Source organism: Sylvia atricapilla, chromosome 1, assembly GCF_009819655.1.
Source record: "Sylvia atricapilla isolate bSylAtr1 chromosome 1, bSylAtr1.pri, whole genome shotgun sequence".
NCBI lineage: Eukaryota > Metazoa > Chordata > Aves > Passeriformes > Sylviidae > Sylvia > Sylvia atricapilla.
This window is the reverse complement of record NC_089140.1, coordinates 133,988,449-134,015,661: the sequence shown is the minus strand read 5'-3', so window position 1 is coordinate 134,015,661 and position 27,213 is coordinate 133,988,449. Positions and strand designations below refer to the sequence as shown.

Sequence of the window (27,213 nt, the reverse complement as noted above, 5' to 3'; positions counted from 1 at the left end):
TGTATCAGTTTAACAGCTGAAAAGAATCCCATTTAAGAAAAGTCTTTGTTAAGGAAAGTACTTCCCAATGGGTGCTTTTGGAGATGTCTCTTACTCAGGAACTGAATTCTTGCTGTACAATTAGTCCTTTGAGTAGTCAACTATTCAAATGTTTAGGCTTTGCAATAATTAGGGACACGCTAGCACTAGAATCATGCTTCACTTTCCTGAATGTGTTCATATGTTCTTAAAGAGAAGAAGGTCATGTATCAGCTCATCACTTTTTTGGAATCTTCTAGCTGAATATATTATAGAACTTTTTTAGGTGTAATTGATCCAAAATTAATTTTTTCCTGCTTAACATCACTTTTTTAAAAAAGGAGAGAAATGGCATCTTGAAAGAACAGGTTTTACGATGCTGTGGATAATTTTTTAAAGATATCAAAACCTTCAAGCTGCTCAGTGTCCAAAATTAATCCACTTATGTCCTACATTATAAAATTAAGATCAAATCAATAAAAGAGAATGCAGAATATAATTCCTTTTACACATATTCCTGTAGGAAAAAGTAAGAACAAACACATAATGAATTTTAGGAAGTGTATCAAAAATACATAGCACCAGTGCCACACCTACATAAAGCTGAAGATCATACTGTGGCAAGCTAGAAAATTGTTGTGCTTTACTTGTTATCGTACGCTGGATAAAACTGAGAAATTGCTGGCATGTACAAACCCAGCATTCTCTTGACTCACTGCAGAACTTCTGACACTTAGGGATTTACATAAAAAGTACCTGGAAAGAGAAAGAACCATATTTAAAGAATCAGTCTCAGGAGATCTGTTGAGAAAGTGCAAAGGACCAGAAGTGGCTTCCATGAAAGCAACAAAAACAGTTAGTTCCTTAAACAACTATTAAAATTTCAACTTTCCCCCTAACTTAGCTGGTTAAACCCAAATAAAATAAATAATATTTTGCATGACAAACAGTAAATTGCTCCTGGACCACTGGTCCACGAAACACTCAGGATGGGGTTCTGAACCTACAGCCAATGCTTGTTTAGCCCTAATTAATTTCTACTTTAGGAGGGAATGAAAGATAAAAGTCTCTAAGTCATACTTCAGACTACACTTTCCACCAAAGTAAGCCACTGAAAAATATCATTGTTTGTGATTTTATACTTCATTTGCTCCCATGATAAATATAATTTAATTGAACCTTAATCATAGAACTGGCTTAGCCTTAGCAATCTGTCAGTCTTATTTTAAATTTTCATTTAATTGTGACTTGAAAATGCATTTAAACCTCACATAATTTAAATCCATTAAAATGCACGTGCAGTCACCATAAAAGTGAGCCTGTTCACATTTAAAAGAACACATTATTAATAGAAGATGCATAGTGATCACTTGATGCCACTCTTCTCATTTCCTAGTGTAAAACATTTCCTTTTCCCCTCATACTTTAAGTTCAATTGCCCATCTTATCATGTCGGCAAATGTTTTGTCTGGCCAAAGACAACGCTACATCCCCTATATCTCAGGTGCTTCCATTCCTACATCTGAACATTTGCTTCAGCTAAAGACCAACAATACTTCTGTTGATGTGACCTTCTGTGATGCAGTGACTGCATCAGTGGACAAGGGAAGAGCAACAGATGCCATTTGTCTGGACTTCTGTAAAGCCTCTGACATGGCCCTCCACAACATCCTGGCTTTCTAAACTGGAGAGAGATGGATCTGAAGGATGATCTTATAGATGGAGAAGAAGATGTTTGGACAGAGGACATCCAGAGGACAGTGGTTAACATCTCTGAGACCTGATGGACATCAGAGAAAACTGGTGCTGCTCAGGGGCCCCTATTGGGACCATTGCTTTTTAATATCTTTATGAAGGACACAGACAAAAGGATCAAGTGTGTCCTCAACAAATTTGCAGAAGACACCAAGCTGAAACATCTGTGGGTGACACACCTGAAGGATGGGATCCATCCAGAGGGACTTGGATCAAGAAGTAGCCCATGGGAATCTCATGAGGTTTAACAAGGTCAAATACAAGGGGCTGCACCTGGGTCAGAAGTAACCCCTGGTATCAACACAGGCTGGGGGACAAACAGATCAACAGAAGCACTCCTGAGAAGGACCTGGCAGATGAGAAGCTGGAAAAGATCCAGCAATGTGCACTTGCAGTCCAGAAAGCCAAACAAGTCCTGGGCTGCGCCAAAAGCAGTATGGGCAGAAGGTTAAAGGAGGTGATTCTGCCCCTCTACTTGTCCCTGGTGAGATCCCACCCAGAGTGCTGCATCCAGCTCTGGGGTCCCCAGCACAGAAAGGACATGGGCTTGTTGGAACAAATCCAGAGGAGGCCATCAAGATTAGAGGGATGGAGCACCTCTCTTATGAGGAAATGCCAAGAAAATTCAATCTCTTCAATCTGGAGAAGAGAAGCCTTTGGGGTGACCTAATTGTGGCCTTCTGGTACATGAAGAGATGTTAAAGGAAGATGGAGAGGTACTTTTGACAAAGCATGAAGTGACAGGCAAAGTGACAAGGTTCAAACTGAAAGCAAGTAGGTTTAGACTAGATATTAGGAAAGAATTCTTTACTGTGAGAGTGGTAAGACACTGGAACAGGTTGCCCAGAGAAGTTGTGGATGCGCCATGCCTGGAAATGTTTAAGACCAGACTGGATGGAGCTCTGAGCCACTTGGTCTAGTGAAAAGTGTCCCTGTCCATAGCAGGACGGTTAGAACTAGATGATGTTTAAGCTCCTTCTAACCCAGGGCATTCCATGGTTCTATGATTCATACTAGTCAATTCCTGGTAACTCAATGATTTTCCGTTCTCTTAAAAATGTCTTTAATTTTTTCAGATCTTGAATAATTACTGCACTGTCCTAATATTCGTCCAGTATATTATTTAGATATATTCAATTGTAAAAGGAAATTTCAACATGTGTGTTTCTACATTCACCAAAAAAGAATTCCTCACCAAAATAAAGCTGCAGAGCCCTCTGTATTATCTGACTGCATTTTAATTTTTTTTAAAAAAGTTACAATGGTTATTTAATCTATCTGATATGTTGGAATAAATGTCTCTTCTAGTGTTTCCAATGAAATTTAACTTTACAACATTCTTTTTGTATTGGTTTGCACTCTTTAAATTGCATTTTTTTCTCTATGTTGTCTTCTGCTTTCAGCATTTTTTTTGCAAAATTATCATTCTTCTGGAATTTATAAAGCTAATAGTAATAATTTTCTTAAGGTTTAACACTTATTCTATTTTCTGAAATAGTTTTCAAATAATATTTCTTCCTAATGACTATTAACCTGTGATAGTATAATTATTTCGAGCAGGTGGAGCCACCCATGCAGAAGTATATATTGCAGCTATAGGAAGAGATTTCAGAAACTTCTGCACTTTGAGTTAAATACAGGCCAAAGTGTTTAACTGAGGCCTGAGGTTTTGGTTTCTGCTTATATATATATGGATATGCATGTATGCAAGTATATAGGCCTACATACTATGACATTATCACAGGAAATTATCTTACAGGGAATTTCTGTTCCAGAAACAAGCCTTGCTTCTGCATGCCACCGACCAATTCAGTCATGGTGCATCACCACTTAGTTACAGAATATCTCTACTTAATCTGCTTCAATATCACAACTTGCTTCAAATATCACAATCTGTGCACGTTCTAGCATGGATTTTTGGTTGTCAGCATCCCATTGCCCCATATGCCCTGACAGAATGAACCTGAAACAAATAAGAAAAAACCCAAATCTGAAACAGCATTTTTTCTGTGTTTTTTCTAACACCAAAAGAAATTACATTTTTAAAAAGCTGCTAAGATATTAAAAACATATTGAAGCAGGTTGCAACTTCTCCATGCTTTCTTCAGTTTCTTCAGTTGGGAGGAAGTTGCATGGTGCTCCAGCCCTGGTGAGAAGAAGGGCATGTGTAGGCACCAGGAACCTCGTGCCCCAAGTGCAAGGAGAACTGCAGCAAGTGACTCTTGTATTTTCTGCCATGCTGGAGTTCTTTCCGTAATTTTCTGTCTCCCTTCTCCCCACTTCACTATACCCATTTCATAACCTGCCCAAAGAACAGGGTGCAATCACCATTCCATCAGGAAAAAGAGACGTGGTCTGCAGTGCTGTCTCATCACCATGTGCCCTGCTGTGAAGTCCAGCTCCTTGTGGCCTCTGCCTACACTAGTGAGCAGCACTGGAGTACCACGGGAGAAGGAGAGAAACACCAACATTAATCTTTGGATCAGAGAGTACACACATTGATCCCCAGGAACAATAGAGAGGTGAGGATTCAGTCACACATGATATTTAGCTAAAGTTCTTAAGCAATTCCTGAAAGATGGTGGAGGGAGACGTGTATGGGTTACATCTTTATCCCATTTTCTGTTTAAGGAAACCTACACTCCAGAACAGCTTTTTTTTCAATTGCTTTTGGCTCTGAATCCATTTTCCTGAGCATAAAACAAATCTCAGTGTCCCCAGTGCTGTAACACAAACTATCCATTACTTTAACATATACAATTGTTTTAGACTTCTCTAACATCAGGAAGTGTCTTTAAGCTCCTAAATTAACATTGAGAACAAAAATGAGCACAAATTGCTTTAACACAGAGTGTAAGTATCATCAATAAATAAATTAGTCAGGATCCAAAATATGGCTACAGAGCTTGAGAAGAAAGAACTGCTGGCTCTGCCATTGCGTGTGCAGGCAAGCACAGCAATCACCTGCTGGAGTCTCCAGAGTAATAGGAATAGGAGCTTAGGGACCTAATAATAAATCACTGGCTAGCAGGTCAATTAAATGGCCAAGAACCACTTGAATTCCACCCACTGTGCTGTAATAATGGCCTTGTTTGTAGGCTGCTGAAGACAGAACACATCCTAACATGATTTTAATGCTGCATTCCAGGTAGCCCAGCTCCACTGCCCACTTGGACATCACGGCTGCACATCACACAGGTTTTGCTGGGAGCTTGGCACCCTGAATGCTATAGAGGGGTCTTCTCTTATTAGCACCAGGCTTAATCCATTTGGAGATAAGGGACATAGAATTCTCACACCTCAGTGTCCATTTACACACAACCACCTTGAACGGGGTAATAATATATTTCAACATTTTTCAGCTTTTGCTTTTATGTGGCACACCATTAGTTTGTCTTGTATGACAAATACATGGCAGAAGTATTTAATAGGAATTTAATAGGAATCACTATAAAACAGGCTGCAGAAGAATCCAACACTGTTTCCTCACACATAGACATTTTATACTCAGCACCAATGGAGCTGCCTGCAAAGAACGACCCAGGTTTGATATTAGGCTTCTAGGTCATGGTTTCACCTTGACAACAGCTCTTTCATTTCAAGCTGAACATTTGCCAGGATCCCTAAGGTGTTTTCATTTTTGTCAGGAAGTATAGGGGAAAAAAAAAAAAAAAAAAAGAATGAAAAAATGATAAATCTTAATTCACAAGCTACAGGACTATCTCTGTGTCTCCAGCACAAAACTCCAAATCCAATCCAAGACCTGGATGTGTATTAGGAGGCTGCAGATTTAAACCTTGTCCACCATGATCAAACTGGATTTATGGAGCATCATAACTCTCCAGACACCATCCAGCAGCTTATTAATTTAATAGACTCCTGTCCATTCCATGATGTTCCTGCCCTGACAGTCTCTCAAGATAAGGTGAAAGCCTTTTGACAGGACAGAGTGCATATATATTTTCTTCTGTTTTCTTGTGGATGGGGCTGTCGACAACTTGAAATGTGTGGCTCAGCAAATTTGGGGCTTTTTTCTTCCCTCTTGCTTTGTAAGGAAGATGACAGAGGTAATGGTACTATGAGCCTCTGGGGTCACAAGGTTATTGCAGTGCTCAATAGTTACTGAGCATAATGGGTAAAAAAAATTAATTAAAAATAAAACACATTTAGCATATGTCTCATATCCTGATAATAATGACAACATTTTTATTAAAAAAAAAATCTAAATTACTGATTCTACTGCAATTGACTTAAAAAAATGAGGGACAAATATATACATTGAAAAAAAAAAGCCCTGCACTCTGCATCTATTGTTGCCAGTGGTCTCAATGTATGAAGCAATGTTTCTTTTCATATGGTCACAATGTGAAGTGCAGACTGGGCTTCTTTTCCATCCTGAACGTGCTGTCATAGGTGAGTTTTAGATTCAGTTTACAGCATTTTATAGCTTCAGTCCAAAATACATAATTCCATGCAAATCATGTCAGTATTCTGCCTATTTCCTTGTCTCCTCAAATGAAAAATAATTCCAATTTCAAACTATGAAATACACTACACAGTAAGTGATAAGAATATAAGAAAAAAGACCCAAATCAATACACATATGAGAACAACTCAAATCATTTGGCTGCTATGTAAATGAAATGCACTAATAATGAACAAAAGAATTTTCATATTAGAAGTGGAAATTTAGTTGTTCTCTGGTATTTCTTGTCATCTTCCCTTTATTACCTATATGCTTAGAATTTAAAGGGCATGTAATAATATATAGTGTGCTATTATATCCCTATCCATAAAGCTGTATAAAATAAAACAACCTTTTTATTGTTGATGTTAATAATATATACAAGGCCCTGACCTCTAAATCCCTAAAGTAGAAAATACCCACTATTTACAGGATCTATTAACAAAGGTAAAAAAATAAAAATAAGGAAAGAGCACAGTCCTGCTCCATGAGTTCTTTGAAGCTGAATAGAGTCTGAAGTAAGTACATAACACTGTGACTGCCATTAACAAGCCATAAGAACCCCTACTGACAGAGGTAAAATATTTTCTCCTTCTGTGACCAGCAAGGAAATTATCAAGACTGATTTGCAATAGTCTCACTCATAACAATGCCAATTGGCATCTCACCTTCTCAACATCCCTGCAAAACTGAACACGGAACCTGACATCTGCTTACCAATCATGCCCTTATGGCTGTATCCACATTTTCTTCCAATGACTGTGAATGCAGATATACTATTCTACATAAGCATTATACACATAAATCATGCTTCTCTTGAGAAATGCTTTGCAATTTTTCAGTATTATGTAAAAAGAAATCCAAAACGAGCTCTTTCATAGACCTTTGATATTAGGATGTCACGTGTTCTGTTGAAAACTCAGTTTTTTGTCAGCGGATACAAAGAAAGAACAAAAACCTTTAGCACCACCAAAGGCTTCAGCACACTGTATAGCTAATGGAGGCATCCAGTAAGACAGCAGATGCTGTAGTTTTCTGACTGTCCATGTGGAACAGACTTAGTAAATTTACTCTATTTGCTTTTTAATAGTATGTAGAAAAAAGCCCCTTGCAATCTAAAATATATGCCCCAAGTTAACCTTTGGCCTACTAAACAACTTGTTCTCTGACCCAAACCAAATTATACTCATATTCTAATGCAGCAGTGTTTAAACTTCTTATGATGTTTGACCTCTGTCTCATTAGGGTCCCTGATGCTGTATGTCTCTAGTGCAATGTACCATTACATTTCCTGGAGTTGCAGGGGAAAAAAAAAAATGTTTGCTAACTAAAAACTCTCTTGCTGGGGAAAACATGGTATCAAGGATCTCACAGATTAATCAAGAAAAATACGCGTCACCAAACAAAAATTTAAGTATTCTTCTGTTATAACAATTGAATTCTCCTCTATGTTAAAAATTAGAACACTTATTGAATTAGCAAAACTAATTAAAAATTGCCTTCAATTTTTCTTAGTGGTTTCATGAAACCCTTTTACAATGTTTGTATTTTCAGTAAATGGCACATGCATCAGCTAAATAAGCCACCCCAGTATCAGCGAAATAAGTAACCAGATATATGTTTACTGACTTATTTTACATGAATTATGGGGCTCAGCAGCCAGTGGAAGCTCCAGAAAGCTCAAGCACAGCCCTCTGCCTCTAGCCCTGACTTCTGCCCTGCCCTCCTCTCCTCTGTGCTGCCTTTCCTCAAGCTTCTAGTAATAAATTAACTACATGACACAGTTTCAGTGTGGGCAGCTGTCATTTTAACTAATATCATTCTGTAAATCCACCTAGCAGGCTTCTTCTCCATTGTGATTGGAGAATAGACTTGTTTTGGGCAGCTTTCAAAAGCCACATCTGTTTGAGCAAGGACCTATTCCTTAGCTGTGTGGAGCAGCACTCCCCCGAAATTCCCTCCCCACGCTTCCCATTTTTTTGTTCACCAAAGAAAACGACAATTCTCCTATCTCACCCTTAGGCAACATCCTCCCTAGCAAGGATTTTGTTATAGTCGCTCAGTGGGCACCGGCTGTGATTTCACTTACAGAGAGACGGAGGCTTTTTATGGCACTCGATATCCTGCGCCCGCACCACCAGCACAATTAACGGAGCACCCTGTGGAATCACTTACGGAGATGTCATGCAGTGCCTGTGGAACCGCGCCGGGGCAAGGATGGGCTTTTTCTGCTCCTGCATCCTCTTAGAAATAACAAAGGGCATAAACTACTCGGTGAGGCCAGGCAGAGGAGGAAATAATATCAGTAAATCACTAATGGAAATGCAAAACCGAGCACTGCCTCACACAAACTGAAATGACGGCCGGCTTAAGAAGTGTGTGAGTCGCTGCCTGCAGCCGCCTCCCTTTTGGCAGCCATACCCGGCCCCATCCCACCATCCTGTGCACCAGCACCCAGCCCTGTCCCTCCAAGGGGCAGCCTGCAAAGCGGTGGTTCCCTAAATTAGGATTTGCAGCAGGAGACGTGCCCCACGGCTGCCACCCGGCCGGCAGCACGCGCGGTGGGACGCAAGGCAACGCGACCGGCCCAGACACACGTTACACATGTTGGCTTTCCTGCACAGAGTTATCCTGTGGTGCTCTGCAATCAATTACTGTTATACCACCATCATTAATAATTTTCTTAATGAAAATGATTCTGTTGATCTCCGTTGTATTTTAATTATCAGAGTTAAGCATAATTACACTGCAGCTCTGAGCTGGCATGTAGACTCCTTTAGGGCGCAATTTTGTTTTAACACACTGATAATGTAATTTTACATTGTGTCAGTTGTTTAGTTATTATCCAGTCGTACAATTCCGCTGTATTCCTGATAACAGATAATAACCTTAGCACCTCCTATATCCTGAAGTCATTTAAAAAGCAATATTGGAATTTCACAACTAGCTAACTTAATCGCCTTATGATTTTATAATTCTCACAGCTAAATATTTGTACGGACATCCTGTTTTAACAATGCCACTAAACATACAGTATCCATACATTTCACATAAATGGCTTAAATAATATCTAGAAAAATGTCTGTTACATGAGCATGGCTTTTAGGCTATGCAACTGTGGTTTTTACACTGTTTCTATTCTGGTCAGTCATAATTTATTTTTTAAAATCCTTGCTGCTCCAGTGAAAGATTTGCAGTAAATAAATATCCCAGCCCCCTCCTAGCTTGTGGGGAGACGCTTCACTGTGCTCTTAGGGATTTTCCATGTCTGGTGCACAACTCTGTTAGGCAAAAATATTTCTAAAGTAGACTATGTAGCAATAATGATACAGTTCATGCATTAATACTTTCTACCACTGTAACCTCCTTGAATTATGCTGAAGCTTTTTTTCTTTTAAAGAACATATATTTCTAAATAAGATTTAATTCATAAAGTCCATCCATTAAATTTCAGTTTCTAGGACATATCTCAAATTATGGAATGGACTTTCTGAAAGTCCATTTTTGAAACAAGAGAGAATTTTACGATAAATATTAAAAACAAAAAAAGCATTCCTTTTGAATATAATTACAGCAGGTAAAGTTTCCTTTCAAGAAAATGGAGTGGATTAATGGCATGTGCCATGAGTAGCCAGCTTGCATGAGAATTTGTAAAATGGGATAATAATTAACTATCCCTTATGAACTGCTTTTCTCTTTTCTAACTTGTCCTAGTACTGGAGAAACGTAGATATAAAAAATACAGGTAATGATCCCAGACTAAACTGAGTCATTAGAATACCCTTTATTTCAAATACTGAATATTTATTTCATAGCTATTCACTTTGAGTGTACAATTTTAAATAACTGGTTTCTTTATCTGAAGATTTGTATAGAAGGTGCCTTGTGATTGCACTGTAATAACTTAGAAATACAATCCCATATATATGTACATCATAAATATATATATCTGCATCTATCTATATATACATATATATGCACACATATGCTTTGTTTGCCTAGGTAAAATATGAAGTATTTTATACAGAGAAGGAGAGCATTGAAGGCAAATAGGGACTTAGCCAGGCAGCTCAAATTCTCTTTCAATAGAACCTACATTCTAGGCTCCTGTCCCTGTGATTATTCTGAGTGCAATATGTGGGTGACTACAGAGCTCACGGCCTCTAGTGAATTGGAAATCAGACTGACATTCCTATGTTCTCCTGAAGGATCTGGGGGAAATTCTGCTCTCAAAGATATCTCTGTAATGAGCTAAAAGGAAATATGGCATGTGCTTCTGAGTCAGCAACTGATCAACCAGTACTATGTACTGTTAGCCAATTCTAAACTTATCTTCGTCTTAGAAATGTGCCAATTTACTCCACTCATCTCATCTTGAGTTTAGTATGGAAAACAGCTCCCAGGTGACTAAATCTGCTACATGGACAATTCCACACATTTGTTCAGCTAATTGCTTTCAGAAATAACAACGTATTGCTAAGCAAACTAACAAAATTATACACATGCAACTACAACATAACATCGAATTACAGCTACACGCCAGCTGACACTGTTTCATTAGAAGTAATGGCACTATAGGAGACAGAAGCTAACACAAATCAAACCAATGTAATCTGGAATGATGAGATACAAATTGAAGGAAGAAACATTATTCTATTTATTTATTTTACCATCTTCTATTTGACATTGTTTTGTGATCCAAGCCAATAAATCTTTCTAGCACAAAAATCCCAACAGAGCTCAAGGCAAGGGTAGATGCTTAATGACTGACAAGAGCAGCCACCTCAGAGTGCAAAGAGAGGAACAGAACACAGTGAAAGCAAAGCAGATCTACAACTTACTTCCTGCATTAGTTTAGTGAAGTAGTAGGTTTTTAACATGTATTTATCCTCAACCTCAGTTACAAGACGCATCTGTCATAGGTACAATAGAATTCACCTTGAGCACTGTTCAGCTGTCTCTCCATGCCTTGTTAACCAAGTACTAAAATAATCAGTGTGATCAGTGAAACAAAATCCATCACCTTTGAATGAAAATACTAATATTTTGGGTTAATCAGATTGCATCAAACTGAAGCAAGTTCTTACAATTTGGAAAAAAAAAAAAAAAAAAGTTGTATTTCAGCAGAATAAATCAGACAGGGCCAAAACTGTCTAATGAATTAGTTAATGTTTATAAAATAATTTGAAGATGAAAAGTCCAACTGGTAAATGTGTGCTAAGTATTTTTATAACTACAGAAAAAATATAATACCTGATAAGACATCATCCTATGGGAATTGGCAGGAGCTACATTTTGGAGTAAAAGTAGCTTCCCATTACATTAAGAAGCTTTTGCAGAAAAGTTTGCCTGTGTGCATTCAATATTATGAACAGCAAACTGCAGCCCTGGATTCATTCAAAAAGCTTCAGTGTGTTTGTTACTCAGATCACTTTGCTGCTTCTTCCACTTGGGCTGCAAACAGCAAGCTGTGAAGGGAGGGCAGCTCAACCCTTTTTAGATCTGAGCCCAGTTCTCTAGTACTGCAGGTGTTTCAGGTTGTAGAATGAATGTGTTGACATTCTGTAATTATAACAGAAAGAATTTATAAGACCCTGGTGTGCGACTCATTTTTAACATGCAAATTCCCTGTTTTCAGCGTTTCAACTTTCAAAGGCTTGTGGCAGTTTAAAAGCAATCCTCTTATAAGTGTATAAATTGCCATGATTATAGGAACAAGTTGTAATTGTTTCTGTAAGTTTTTAGGAGTCTTTGATGTTATGATTAGTGTTTTGTATGTTAATATATTGATATGGGTGCTTATTTGCCTGGATGCTTGTATGCTGAAATGGTCACTAGGTTGCCTCAGCAAACAAATCTTTGATCTCAGTAGGTCTGTTTGGTTAGTAATAAAACCTAAAAGAAATTGAACAAGAACAGTGCATGTTCTAAAGTATTCACAAAGTGCTGAGATTGGCGATTGAAATACAAGGAAGGAAAGTCATAGTTTTGCAACCTGATCTGTAGGGTAAATGCCAAACATAGCTACACTGTTATTTTTATTCCACGTATTCAAGTGGTGTTTTGTTTCTCTTTTAAACATATTGTAATGATTCTGTAGCTGCATTTTGAAAGCTTTCACAGTGACTGTACTGCAACTGCAGAGTGGTGCATAGCCCATGGTGCAATGCAAGGCTCTTGTGTTGTTTCGAGATGCAAGACAAAAGCCTGTGCACCTTGAACCAAAGGAGCTGTTAGTTGTGGTGGGTTAGATAAGGCATCTTTGGCAGGCAACCTTGTAAGAACTTGTATTGACTGAAAATTCTGAAAATTCACATAAGACACAAGTGATAGGCATTGCCACTCACCAATACACTCCAGTGAAGCATCATCACATCATGCTGCTATGCAGAGACTGGAATGTCAGAGATGACAACCCTGAAATCCAGTTCCATTTATCTTACACTACCATGCTGACATAAAGGCTTTTCATAGTCCAATCAAATTCTCATTCTTCATATGAAACTGGGTTTCAGTTAGTAGTCTACAATGTAATGCAAAATAGAGAAATGATATCCAGTATTGCGCCCCCAAAAATTAAAAAAAATTTCGCCTATTCAAAGTATGTAGGCTTCACTGGTGTTTCCCAGAGCACTGACTCTCAGAGAGAAATAGATGGTATGTTTCATGCCAGCTGATGTCCTTCAGTATTTATAAAGCATTTAATAAACTACAAGGTACCATGTGGGGTTTTTACATGACTAGAAGAGAAAAAAAGGCAAAACCAGAACATGGAAGAAAAATGGGAAGAAAAAGTGACTTTAAGGGAAGACTTAGGAATTAATTTTCCTAGTATGCAACAGGTACATATTTATCTCAGTAGCTTACACAAGAAAGTAAAGAAAAAGAATCAGTTTGTGTTTACCTTTGCTGTACACAATGCAGTTGTTTTTGTTGTCTTCTACTCCTTGCCAAGTCACATCCAGCAGCCACTTGGGGCCAGCCGTCAGTACCATAGGGACTGAAGCCTTTGTCTTCTGTAGGAAGGATGATAACAAACAGATGCCATTTGTTCGCCTTGATTAAGAACGTGAATAATAATGGTAATCATTTTATTTGCAAACAACAGAATCTCAAAACCCATAAGCCAAAGTCTTATTCCCCTGCCTCAGGATTTTTTTAAAGAAGACACAAGCAGGAAGCTTTAGTTCTTTCATTGATTGAATGGTGAAACTATTATCAAGGATTTTTCCAAATGATCTTGGATCAGATCTCCAAGATTACACAGATCTCTGGTGGCTGAGAATTATAAAGGGAATGTAGATGACTTTCACAGCAGAGAGCCAAGTGTTTAGAAGTGAACTTTAGACACATTGTACCTCATTATCAATGGGATCTCACTATTTCCTGAAGCAGACAGGAAAGAATTTAAAGAATTGGTATCCATTTCCAAGATCTGTCCTGTGTAACATTTGTATTATCATAGGAAATTGTTCTGAATGGATAATGGAATTTTTCCCCTTTTTGTTATGTGCTGATGTGTGATTTTACTATGTCTGAAATAGCAATAATGCTAATAATTCACTGCAAAAAGACTATAAAACAAGTTGTATTCATCAATTCAAAGACTTAAAAGTAAAGCATGACATCATCACACCTGAAAGACATACAGGCAATTCACCATCTGTCTGTATTTCAAATTCTATACTCAGAGAATTTTTTATTTGAGGCAATAAGGCAGAGCCCCCAAATTTATTAACACTGAACTCCTTTTACTAATCAAATGGCAAAAATTCTGTGGGCAATCCTGACTTTGTCAGTATGTGGCACTTGGACTTCTATCACAGACAGTTCTTCTTGTCTGTATCAAGAATAAAACCACAACAGAGAGTACAAAGGAAAACAGTCACAACTTTTAATGTTTTTCTGGAATATAGTTCTGTCCAAGACATTCCAACATTTTGTAAGAGAATTTAATTATTTTTATACTCCACCACTAGTTCTCTAGTAGTCTCAACCTATTTTTTATTGTGATATTCTGTATTACTGACCGAGATAAAAAAATTTAAGATACAGAAAATCATATTTACATGGACATTCCAGACGCTTTGCCAACATTTATTATTGATAAGCATTCGAGAAATGTAGTGAAGAATAAAAACATTTACCACAGAACATTTTACATTCACAAAATATTTATTGAAAACAAGATATTGCTTAAAATTTGTAGTTATCTAAGAGTAAATAAATAATCTTAAATAATATATATTTACCATAATATATTAATATTTTAATAACAATGATAGAAAAATACATTAAATGTCAGAGGTATTTTGTGGAGTTTTTATCTGTTTAGACTCTTAATACTGTTCTATCTAATACACTACTTCTTAGTTTTAATTTTAGATTTTGTATTTCTCATACAAATGTTTGTGCATAAGTCACAATTCTATATGCACTCCATGACATCATTCATCTTCCCTATGTATAGGGAAAAAACACATAGAAATTATGAACTAAATTAGGAAAAAGGAATGTATCATCTACCAAAAATACGCCAAACTAGTGTAAAAATATTGAAACAAGAGAAGTGCAATATACTCCAAATATAGCTCCAAAGAACTCCAAATACTGCTTTCTCTATAGAGAAGTTGCAGAAAGTATGTTTTGCTCATATGAAGAATTATAGTCAACCCAACTGCATGCACTTGTATTCTGAATTTAAATTCTTATTAATAATTGACCAGTAAACAAAACAATTTCATTTTTTTTAAAATTTGGTTACGTTTCTATGTAAATTATCAAGAAGCCTGATATTATCAGTTATGAAATCAGTGTAAAGCATATACATATGGGCTACATAGAAAATAATGACATAAACTAGGCAAGAACTGAAAAAGAAATGCAGTAGATGTGATGAAAGGTAATCAAGTCATCATCTCTATCTCCTATGATATAAAAGTCTGAACTTTACTGTAATTTACACCAAAACAGTGCCACGGAAACAATTTAGAGTGGCTACTCCTCACACAGCTGAGAATCATATCCAAATTGAACACAAGCTGTACACAATAATGTTGGCAACTATGGCTGCATAGCAATAACGAAGAGGATCAGGACACACTCCAATACTTGCTGCATTTCTCCAAGTGCCATTTCAGTCAAGCCTTTAACATGTTTTTGTGCTTATATGTGCTTTCAGTCTCTGGTAATCCCAAGTACAATCAAAAAAACAGTGAAATATTATCCAGCTAGGAGACTTTTCTAAGCATACCACAAATTATTAAGACATTGAAAAAAGTTTTTTTTTTTCCTAAGTTGGGGGCAAGTTAAAAAACAGAACAAACCAAAATTCTATCTTTTAAGCACAGAAGGGATCATCTATTTAATTTTCACAAGATCTAATTCCTATTTCTGGTTTGCTTCTTTCCAGACGTCTGACATTTCATTGTGTCTCTTCCATCTCTAAGGGTATTATCTGCATTAAGGTGGTATCAAAAAGCCTCAAATAATATCAGGATCTCCTTGTGCTGGGCAATAGTTTATCTACATAGACAGGACAAATAATATGTCCTGGGAAAGGATTATACTTAACCACATACTGCTGAGGAAGAATGAGATACAGAGATACCGTTTGACTTTCTCATGGAGATTAATTTCTCCTTTAGTAAGTGGTAGGCTTAGTCCCAGGCCACCGCCCCAGTTTTCTCCAGACAAGGAGAGGGGCCCAGGCCTCATCCCTTCTGAGGTGAAGCAGCAGTGGCAGCAGGTAGACTGAGCACCAGCAGCCAGTATGTGTGTCTGCTTTGCCATTCGCCGTTTACAGGGCTTTTTTGGAACTTTAAAACTCCATGGTTATCACTAAGCTAGCTTCCAGGTCAGCTTGGCAGTTAAACTTGTAATCAGCTCTGCAGCTGCAAGTGGTCTCTAAGCACTAGAGATAGACTGGAGGACGAACAGGGTGTTTCATCTCACAGCTCTGCTAGCCCAGAACTGGGGGACACCTCAAAAGAATTTCCTGTTCTCCCATAGCTCTGCTCCCAAGCTGCACAGATATGTAAATAAACTTATTTTAATATGAAAGCAAAACTTCACAAGACCCCAGCTGCTTGTAAAGCTTGGCAGCTCCACTGAGGGATACCAGCAGTGGCTTCCCTTTCATGCACCTTACTGGCATATTGTGTGAGATGTAAGGCAGGTCAGGACCACAGCAGCAGTTCTTGGGGTCTGGCATCCCGTGAGGCTTCCACTTTCATAGGTGGTCACCACTGAGAGAGGCTTGCTCTTCTTGTGCCTTATAACACAGTAAGAACTTAAGCAAGCCTGCTGGTTCAGGAAAGGCCATTTCCTTAAAATGGTTAAAATGAAAAGACCCCAGTCCAAGATAACAGGAAGCTATGGTTAAATCAGTCATGCCTTTATCACCTCAAGATTAGACTACTGCAATGCGCTATACCTGAGGCTACATTTCAAATCCATTTGAAAGCTGAAGCGGGTGAGGAATGCAGCAACCCGCTTCTAAAGCAGGATATCGTCCTTTGAGCACATTAAACCAGTGCTTTTTAATTTGCACTAAGTGTCTGTGGAATTTAAGGCACTGGTTACAACCTCTGAAGCCTGGGACCTGTCTGTCTGAGATACCTAACTGAGACCTGCCAGGTCCTTTGTCTCAACTGTACAAGCACAGCTGAGAACTACCAAGGAACATGAAAAAGGGCTTTCTTGGCTCCACAGCGAAGAACATCTTGGCAGGGCAACATGTTCTTCATGGCAGCTCTTTTACCTTTGGGACATCATCCTACTTGAATTAAAGTACGTTCATGCTCTGACTCTCAGAGAGTTCTATGAAAATCATGCTGTAATTCATAAGGTAGTTGTCATACTGCAAAATTCAGTTGGTCATTCCCAAAATAGTGGTGGTAGGTGTTACATACTTTGTACCCCTTTGTTTGGGTTTTTTTAAAGTGCTAGCAGGAATATCTCTAGCTTAAGAAATGCGCCTTTTCACACATACACGCAAAAGGGTTTCTTGATACAGAAGCAACAATATTGCAGCTGTTTACAATTAATACTTCAAAAACCAAACACTTTATTTCTCCCTCCGAATGAACCGCTACATATTACTCAAAAGCTTACAAAATATTCTCCCTACTGCCCAAGTATAATGAGGGATCTGCTAACATGGTTGTCTGTAAGATGGGGCCATACAGTAATTACCTCATATTTTTCAAAGAAGGGCACATTGTAGACCCACAGTATTGTTCACTGCTCTACACTAGGTAAACTGTACATTCTACACTTGAGCAATGTTTCCCTGAAAATGCAGTTTCTGCTAATGTTTTCATGCCATAACTAGACAGATTTGACAAGGACAAGCAGGGTCAAAACTGTGATCTCTCAGGGAACAATTAGAATTAGCTAATGAGGATAAAAGAGGTCATGCAGGCATCCACTTTTCACTAACCTTTGAAGCAACTGGACAAACAAGGGAGGTAACCCTCAATAAATGTTTATATTCAGTCAAGAGGTTAATGGAGATAAAAATAGCCATCACAGCAGGCCGAAAATAGTTTTGCACTCTTGCTAAATGGAATCAGTGCTGACAAGTAACGTTAGATGGGTTCTTCCCTGCAAAGATTTCTACCATATGATGTGTGTGGCCTGGCAGAAACTTGAGGAAACCTCCATGCTGAAGAAAAATACAGCATGTTTGTTTGTTTGAAATCTATGAAATTCTGATGTCAAATACCTGATCAGTGCTAGCTGTTTCTTCAGAAGCTGTGCTACAGAGCTGATGTGCAGTATGTCACTATGACATGACCATCCTATCCCAGGCACAGTGCCCCAAGAAGTGTTTAACATTATTTAAGGAGATGTATTGATACTCAAAGCCTTTGTTTATTATTTTATTTTGGTTCCTGCAAACAGATTTTCTTCCTAAAACTTCAAAAGAGCCTGAGTTCCCATGAAAGATATAGAATACAACCAGAATATCTTCATGACCTTGGAGAAAGTTCCAATGCCCCTGGGCAGTTAGTTTATATATTCAATTAAAACCAAGAGTGTACTGGGAGGAGAGCTGTAAACATATCTCAGGTGCCTTCAGATATGAGTCTGGGCTAGCAAAACACTAGTTAATACACTGTTGGAGGTTTCTATTTCGAAATTCAATTTAAATTCAATTGCATCATCACAGGGTTGACATGCTGAAACTGCAGAACCCTCTGGAGAGGCTGAGTTCACCTTTGATGATCACCATACTCAATTCAGCAAACTTTGTAAGCTCATCAAATCAATTCAACTGGGAAGGGCTCCTAAGGGTCATTCTGGACAGCGTAATAACAAACATTTGTATAGGTCTCAGACTACCCCTGATTAATGAATATTTGTTTTAAGACACTTTTGAAAAGTAAGAAACGTGGTAACTCCATTTTATCACCTCTCACACTGACTGTCTAAATGCATTTCTTTACCTTATGACTGATCACAAATTCACGAAGCTGTAAGACAATCCCAACCAAACAGCCCAATGGACAGGCAGAGATCCCCATTTCATTGTTTATTTACATGCAATCGGCTGGACTGTCTTTCACTTTCTGTAGCTTCCCTGAAAACTCTTATCTTTTTCCAAGCAGGATTCAGTCTTGGAAGAGTATTTATCTGAAGGGCTTTTCTGGAAAACCTGCCAGTCAAGACCCGTGGCAGCACTTCACAGTGCCACAGCTTTCTTTGCTAGACATGCAGAGGCAACTCCTCTCCACTAACACAACACTGGAGATGTCAGGAGGTTTTCAGCCCTACGGTTCCATGTTGATGACATCACTAATTAAAGCAAAGACATGACAGTCTCCAGCTGTAAACACCCACTCTGGAATCTTAAAATTGCACCAGCATTTCAGCTTTTACAGCCTCCACTATGTCTCCAGGGGACATCTTGAAACTTGAACTAAATGCAAAAGAAATTCTGCAAACCTTAGTCCACGTGGTTGAAATAAACCCCCAAAACCCACAAACTTTGAAAACCTGATACCAATATAATGCATGCAATTAATCTCACCTAAATTTTCAGACAGCATAGGATAATTGTTTCAGTTACTACTTTACAACTTTGTGGGATCCAGGAGTTCAGAGAGAGTGTTCAAGAATCTGTATATCTGCACAAATTGCTACTTGTGATGGGCCATGAAACTAGTCATGAAGAAAAGAAGGATCTACTTCCCACTTACTTTTTTGGCAATAGTAGAAGAAAAATACTGGTAACAGTTGAAGAGGCTGTGGTCAAACCAAAGCCTTTAAATGTTTCAAACACAAAAAGGAAAAGGAAATGTGCACACAGATGGAATCCCAAAAGACAGCTGGGATTCCCTGCAACTGTGAAACCCTGCTGTTTACCCCAAGGGATCATCACTTGTCAAGTTACAAGACTGAACATACATTTCACCATGTATCACTATGTACATTTCATCTACAAACCTAAAGCAGACCAAAGAAATTATTCAAACAAAAAAACCCCACACCCTAGGTATGTTAATATTTTCCAACACTTGTCAGGATTTTAATATGATTTCAAAATTCTTATTACTATCAAATGTGACTGCCTAATGCAAATTAAATGTGTGCTAAGCATGGGGTTCAATTCATTTTATCTAACTAGAGTGCATTCTTTTCAAATCTGTAAAATAAACATAAATCAAATATCACTGAAATTTAGGTATAAAGTAATGCTGTGAAAAGCAACTTCAGTTTGTTATTTTTAATTCAGGATACCCTTGGAACCCATCTTCAAACTCTTCCCTAGTTCTAAAACTTTTAAATAAATCCATATTCTGGAATACCTGGACCTAGTTGAGTCCTGGTGATTCCTTCTGTCTCCTTCTGTGGTCTTGGAGGAGTTGACAACCAACTGATTGGAACAGGAATGGAAAAGCTGGAAAATGTATCTCTGAACATTCAGTGATCTACTGCCCACATGATTCTGTCTTGATGGGCTTTCTACTCTGGTCCTTCCTTCCTCTAAAGCCTCCATTTGGCTTCACTCCACAGTTGCTCCTCCCCTGCCCTTTCCTCCTTCTTCTTTTTCCCTATTTTATAAATACCTCACTATGTATAGATAACTTTCTTTCTCAAAGGGCATGGGACAGGGAGCAGTGTATTTTGCCATCCTTCTCTTGACTTCACTTTCTCATTTAGTTATTCCTTTTACTCTCTTTCCTGTTTATTTTGTTCTTTGGGAAAGCAGTGTATATATGTATTGTGTGTTTACACAATGACCAGAACCAGGAAATTGTATTTTTAGTCACTGATGTAATTAGCATAAATGTGCTGAGGATATTCTGAAAACTGACAACTCTAAGTGAACCATCTCTGTTGTGGTGAGTTGATACCTGTGGGTAGCATGAGCACTGTCAGCGTGTCTTAGTGTTCAGGTATCTGCCATGGGTGTTGAACCTTCCTGCTTTACTGTAAAGTTGAATACTTTGGATAATACTATTTCAGAGATGACATGCACCTGCACCGATGAAATCACACACTATATAACTTATCTTAGACAAGATATAATGCAGTGCTGCTTGCACACTTTCACGCTGAATTATCAGTGCATTTTTCCTCCTGGGTTAACCTCACTGTTGTAAATTACTGTGTACTCTAAGAATTTCATCTCTCTTTCTACTAATGAGGCCATGTTGATATTTGCCAGTGAACACTTTTTGAATGCACTTCCTTGAATGTAACTTATTTCACTTTCGCCAAACATTTCTCACATATGGCTCAGCTGCAATTCTGCAAACATCGAGTTTACTCTGGATAGGCTGATGGACTAAACTGTGGGATAAACCATCAGTCCCTGGTAAGCTTCTGACACTTGGTCTCTCACTTTGCACAAATGATAGGACAAAGGGAACAGCTTTAAAGTGAAGAGTAGCTTTAGATTCGATACAAGGATGAAATGCTTCACTTTGAGTGGTAAGGCACTGGCATAGGTTGCTCACAGAATAAGATTCCCTGTATCTGGAAGTGTTCCAGGCCAGGCTGGATAGGGCACTGAGGATCCTGGTGCAGTGGAAGGTGTCCCTGCCCCAGGCAGAGGGGTTGGAAGTGGATGATCTTTAAGGTACACTCCAACCCAAATCATTCCAGATTCCATGAATCCATTAAAAATACAAAAATAAAACAGGACACGCACAAAGCCTTCTATAAAATATCCATTACACAGAACTACAGAATAGCTAGTTATAGATTCTGCTTATTATATATATTTATTACTTTGTTTGGAACTGCAAACTCAGGTTGTGTATTTCATTTTAGGAAAGTAAATGTTTTGTCGTGAAGAGTGAGTAAGTCATGCTTCAGCAATAGTAAAAGATAACTTTTTTAATTTCAACCTTTTTTTTCTTTCTTGAAACTAAAGAGGGAAAAAAATGAAAAGTTCTCTGTATATGCTTGTCCAATATTTTAACTGTATAAATGAGTGCAGCCCTATTAGGATTACATTTCCAGTGAATATTGTGAGGTCTTTATGAAATACATATTCAATACAATACAAAGTCAATGGTGTAGGTATTGCAGCGTAATTCTCTTGGTGATGCATTACACAATATTTGTGTTTCACTGAGGCACACACTGAATGCACACAGATTATTATATATAAATTCCTCTCTAATTTAAAATAGAATTGGTGAATAGAAAAGAATCTACGACTTTTTTGAGGACTTTTAAAGATTTTTATGCCTCATTTTATTAGCTATTTATATATATATATCTTTACTAAGAGGAAACGTGGAACTTTAAAGTAAGAGCATAAATCCAACATTCAATCCTCTGCCCAAGTTTTATGTTTGTTAAGATAGAATAATCATTTAAGGTAGAAGTTTAACGCATTATTCAACAACCAGAAGCCTATATGTATGACTTTGATTAATTATTTTTAGTTCAGTTAAAACATCCCAGTTTATCTCCTTTTAAGATTATCCTTGACATATTTAGAAATCCTAATGCAGATTTTATGGCCCACACCTATCCCTGATGGTGCTAATGGACTAGGCATAATGAATCATTCTAATTTGGATGAAAGGACCACACAACATTGTGGCAGTCCTTTAGAGAATTAAGGCTCAATTCTGATCTTCCAGACTTATGAATGCATTTTTGGGATTAGGCCACGTATCTGTACATCTGTTGAGTCTCAAGGGGTGTATACTCAGCTAAGTATTCTGACCTTCCAATGTACTGTATCAAATGTGTGGCCTTGGGATATGAAAGGATTTGATTACAACTGTATTTTAACACTGATTTAATATATAATTATGGGGTAAAACCTAATTCCTCCTTACATCTTCATGTAGAAAATTCCATCACTATTAAGCAGACACTAGGATATTTTTTCCCCAGCGAGCATGATAGTAAATTGAAGAAACTGAAACACCCACCCAGGATAATGTAAAATAATCAAGGACAATCTTTTTAGGGATGGCTTTAAAATCAGCTTCTTCTGTCCATAAAAAAACAAACTTAAATGGTCATCTGAGAGCATGTTGCTGTTTGGTACACTGTTCCATTATGCACAATACTTGATAGCTTATGTATAAATAAAGCTGAACAAAGTTCCTTTAGTGATTTTTACTATTAGTCAATGCTTTCTTCTTCACAAACAATGGGGAGAACAATTAACTACACACACACACAATATATGTAATACTGACAGAAAAGTTTACAAATAATTTCAATTATCTGTTCACTTACAATTTCTTTTTTTCTAGTATATAATAAATGGAACATTGCAAAATTTCCTTTAGCCAGTTAAACTTTCACAAGATATGCTTTGTGTTTTCATGTAAAGTTTGGGGTTTTTTATTCCACTGAAAACCCCTTCCCAAATCTTATCACTGAAAACCCCCTCAAAATATTAAAACAGACTTCAAAAGAAAACCAGTTCAATAGATTTTACCATATGAAGGTGCAGTATTTTAGGGGTTTTAATTTTTCTTTTATACCATCAAATTTTGCATGAATTTTAAAATAAATAATAGTGGTATTAAGTAACTGATTAATATGAGTATTTCAGAGAAAATACTTTCCAAAATTCTGTGTTCTCTCATCAATATGATCTATCACAGATATGAATTACAGATTCATGGTGCTCTACATTTTCTTTATCATTTCAGAAAGCTTGGGCCAAGAAGATGAACTGAGCAGAGCAGCACCTTTACCTTGTAAGCAGTTACTTTCTTCCTGCTGAAGAACATGCTACAAATAATCAGGCAATTTTTTCCCCACTGCCTTAAAAGCACCAGGATTTTATTTCACTGTTCTCACAAAAAAATGAAAATCACCTTCCCTAAAATGCCCAATGACAGACTAAAAGTATCCTCAGTTTTTGCAGTTTGTATGACATCGTTGTGTAACACAGCTCTCATTTAAATTGTTTCGGTGCACTGATTATATTCAGCATGACTAAGAACTGAAACTACACAAGTTTCCATGAAAAAAGAAGTTTCAAAAGAATGGGTGAAGGTCCTTCACTGGGACTGGAGATAAAGATGGAGAATCCAGAAGCAGGACTGGTGAGTATGGGGCTCTGGTTCCTGTAAGACTCAACAAACAGCTCAGATCAGAATCTAAAGTCCAGGAAAACAGCCTGTAGCTTCGAGATTAGCTTTCTCACAGTATTCCTGAGCTAAGCAAGTACAAACATCATCATGAATGCATAATTATGATTATGCACTATGCTATTGCATAATAGATCTTAAAATCTGGAAACAAAGAAGTAGTGTAGGAATGCTGTTTTCAGGCCTTTGGTTTTGAGCACAATGAAGTTAAGGGTAAAAGACTTTCCATAAGGAAAAACACATCCAAGAATATGCGTTTTACTTGGAAATTTCATACAGATAGTTATAAAACATTTACACATAAAAGAAGGGGTAAAAGAGAGAGAGGGACCCAGTGCTATGTTTATAACTTGAAAATAACAATGAGCAAAGCCCAGACCCCTCCCATACTAACATATTTTAGGGAACTAAAAAACCCCACACTATTACTTGAAATAAGTAACAATAAACAAAGAAACTGGAAGCTTGACAAGTTAACTTAAATGATCTTTTTCTCAGAAAGAAATTAATTTGATTTTTTTGAAATTCTTTGCAGCAAGAATTTTCCTATGAATCAAAGTTCATTTCTGCGACTGATGGCTATACACGGGCTGGTATCCTACGTTTAAATGACGATGCTGACAAATGGGTGATTGCTTAAAGGACTGCTTAAAGGATTTATTCACTTCCATGTGTAGAAGCAAATCAGTGTGAATTTGATGAATGCAGTAACTGGGCACACCTACGACTAAAGACTGCTGGTATCAAAATCTTGCCAGTTGCCAGTTTATCGAGGAAGCCACTTTGGGCCAGCAGTGCTGCAGCTCAGTGTTCTCAAATAGAACACCTTGGGACCTGTAAAGACTCTGAGATCACAAATCTAAGGAGTGGTCCTCAAGTAGGAGTGGGCTAACTTTCAAAAGTAGAGAGCATCAAAAAGAACAACAAATTTGCACATAGGTCCTATACAGGGGTCAGGTTAGTTTAGTTGTTGCTGTATGAAACGAAAACTCACACTGGTAATAAGAGTCAAGCTGAGTACCACCACACTGCAGACTGAATTTAAGTGATTAGAAAACCATTCTACTGTTGGCTAAGACCATTTTCACAAAAAATTACTTCTTAATTCCAGAAGGTCATTTTTTCCTTGAAGGTCTACCCTGCTTCAAAGAACACCCAATTCAATCCAATAAAATCAAATCCCTTATCCTTCCAGTAAAATTTTTGAATCAATTTTCAGATACCTGAGAAAGAAAAGAAAAAAAAAAAAAAAAAAAAGAAAAACAAACAAAAAAACCCACCAGCTTCCAAATGTTCCTAGCACTTCAAGATACCAATGAAGCCAATAAAAGGGAAAAGAAAGACCCTCAGTTGTGTGTTATGGAGCCAAGAAAGCAACCTAACACCACAAAGCACCAGAGGTAAATCAAGCTTGCTAAGAGCAAAAGCTTTAGAAATTGGCAGAATCAGAGCAGACTAGGCCATCAAACCCCGCAAGTTAGTACAACTTTATACCAGAATTTCTCTTCTTATCACAGAATTAGGCATTAAAATGCCACACTATTACAGCCACCATATCAGTTTCAAACAACTATCTCATATCACTTGGTACCAAGTGTCAGCAGCTGCTCAAGGCAGACTTGAACCTGTCATTCCAAACTGAGTGGGGTTTCTTCCCTGCCCCCAAGAGATGCGAGCCTTCAGGTGAGGTGTGAAGCTGACATCAGCATGGGGCGTTGGTCTCCTGTGGCAGCCTCCAGGTTTCAGGGTTACTACAACCTCTGCACATGGGCTGCTGTGATCACCACAAGCCTTCTCAGTTCTTCAGGGAAAGAAATGAATTCTGATTCTCACAGGTTAGATCCCATTTGCACACTGAAGGGAGGTGGTCACATCTGCAGAGCCTCTGATAGCTCCTGCTAATTCTGAGGAGAACAGCTGGATGATGGAAATCTGCCTCTTCACTCCTCCACCTTTCATCAAACTTTCTTTTACTAAGCTGTGGACAGTGAACAAGCAAATACAAGCTATAGCATCAAACAAAAGAAGCAGTGCTCAAACCCAGAGCTGGCGGTGCCATGGCTTCAGGTTCATATCAGCCACTGGAAAGAAAAAAGGGATGCTCAGGACCAAGTGCTCCTGCTCCATGCACATGCTCAGGGAGATCCAGCCCCTGCTCCTTGAAAGTTCAAGTGAAACTTGATTTACAGCCACACCTTGGGCAGCGGGCAAGTGCTGGGAGAGCTGAGAGAGATCTGGACAAAGAGAGATGGGAGGCAGAGGCAGGGGGCAGTGGGTTCCCTTGGTATTATAAAAATGCATCTTATTCTGTTTTTAATCAACGAACCTTATCCAGCAATCAAGGCAGATATATAATAAGCTGAGCTACTCTGTAAATCTAAACATTCCCCACAAATAGAAAAGATACAGCCTGAGCTCTCTGATTGTTACTACAGCAACTATCTAAAATGAAAATCTTATTAACCCTTTGCATGCTGTAGCCACCCGTGCATCAGTGTTAGCTGACTTCTGTGCCCTTATCTCTCCTTTTTCCCCCTCAAGAAATTCATAATTGTATTGCTTCACAGTAGTTATGCTCTGGTTATCCTGTTTGAGAGTGAAAGAACTGTGATAGGTGGTAGTTTCATAGGTACAGCTGAGTTCTGTTACTTGCTCATTACTGGGATAATAGTTCAAAAAGCAACTAAGAAAACAGAAGAGAAAATCCTTAGATTACTCCAAAAGGACTGGGATTTTGATTAAAACCTTGACAACTGGAATGGGATGTTTTCTAATAAACCACACTCCTGCCTTTTTTTCTGTTAGTTACAAAATGATTTGACTGCAAAAAGCACATTTTTCAGAGGAATTATATCTCTATACTGCATTATAAACAGGCTACTTTTCAAACACTTTTTTAAAGCTTCTTTTTCTAAAGTACTTCACAGAAGACTGCCAGGGATTTTAACAAAATAATATGTTAACCACAGAGCATTGAAAATTAATGGGAAGGTATTTGATTTGAAAAATTCCTTAAATGTAAGAAAAATTAGACACAAAGAAAACTGACTTCCTAATTTTTACAAGTTGCAGATAATATTACAATCAAATTTATATACCTCAATATTCAAGACAGTTTCATTATAACATCTCTTTGGCAGCATCATGACAAAGGGAAACTCTACAGTTCTTATGTCTTCTAAATTCATCACTGAAAACAACAGAAGCCATGGAAATTTCTCCATATTCAAAGTAAAAGAAGCAGGACATGGTCCGTAGACATCAATTCTATTGATTCTTTTACTTTCTGCCTACCAGATAATCAGTAGAGACCCTTCAGTACCGGGCAGAAATAGACTATGGAATTCCCACTGTATTGTTACTGAGAGTGAAATGCTTAAATGATATTTT

General features: G+C 37.8%; 1 protein-coding gene across 1 annotated transcript in view; it reads right to left on the bottom strand.

The window, feature by feature from the left end:
* ZFPM2 (zinc finger protein, FOG family member 2) overlaps positions 1 to 27,213 on the bottom strand; it is a 306,980-nt gene that overhangs the window by 98,341 nt on the left and 181,426 nt on the right. The window contains exon 5 of the mRNA XM_066334744.1: positions 13,143 to 13,254. Within this exon, the coding sequence (XP_066190841.1) occupies positions 13,143 to 13,254 (112 nt within the window). The remainder of the gene's footprint in view (positions 1 to 13,142; positions 13,255 to 27,213) is intronic.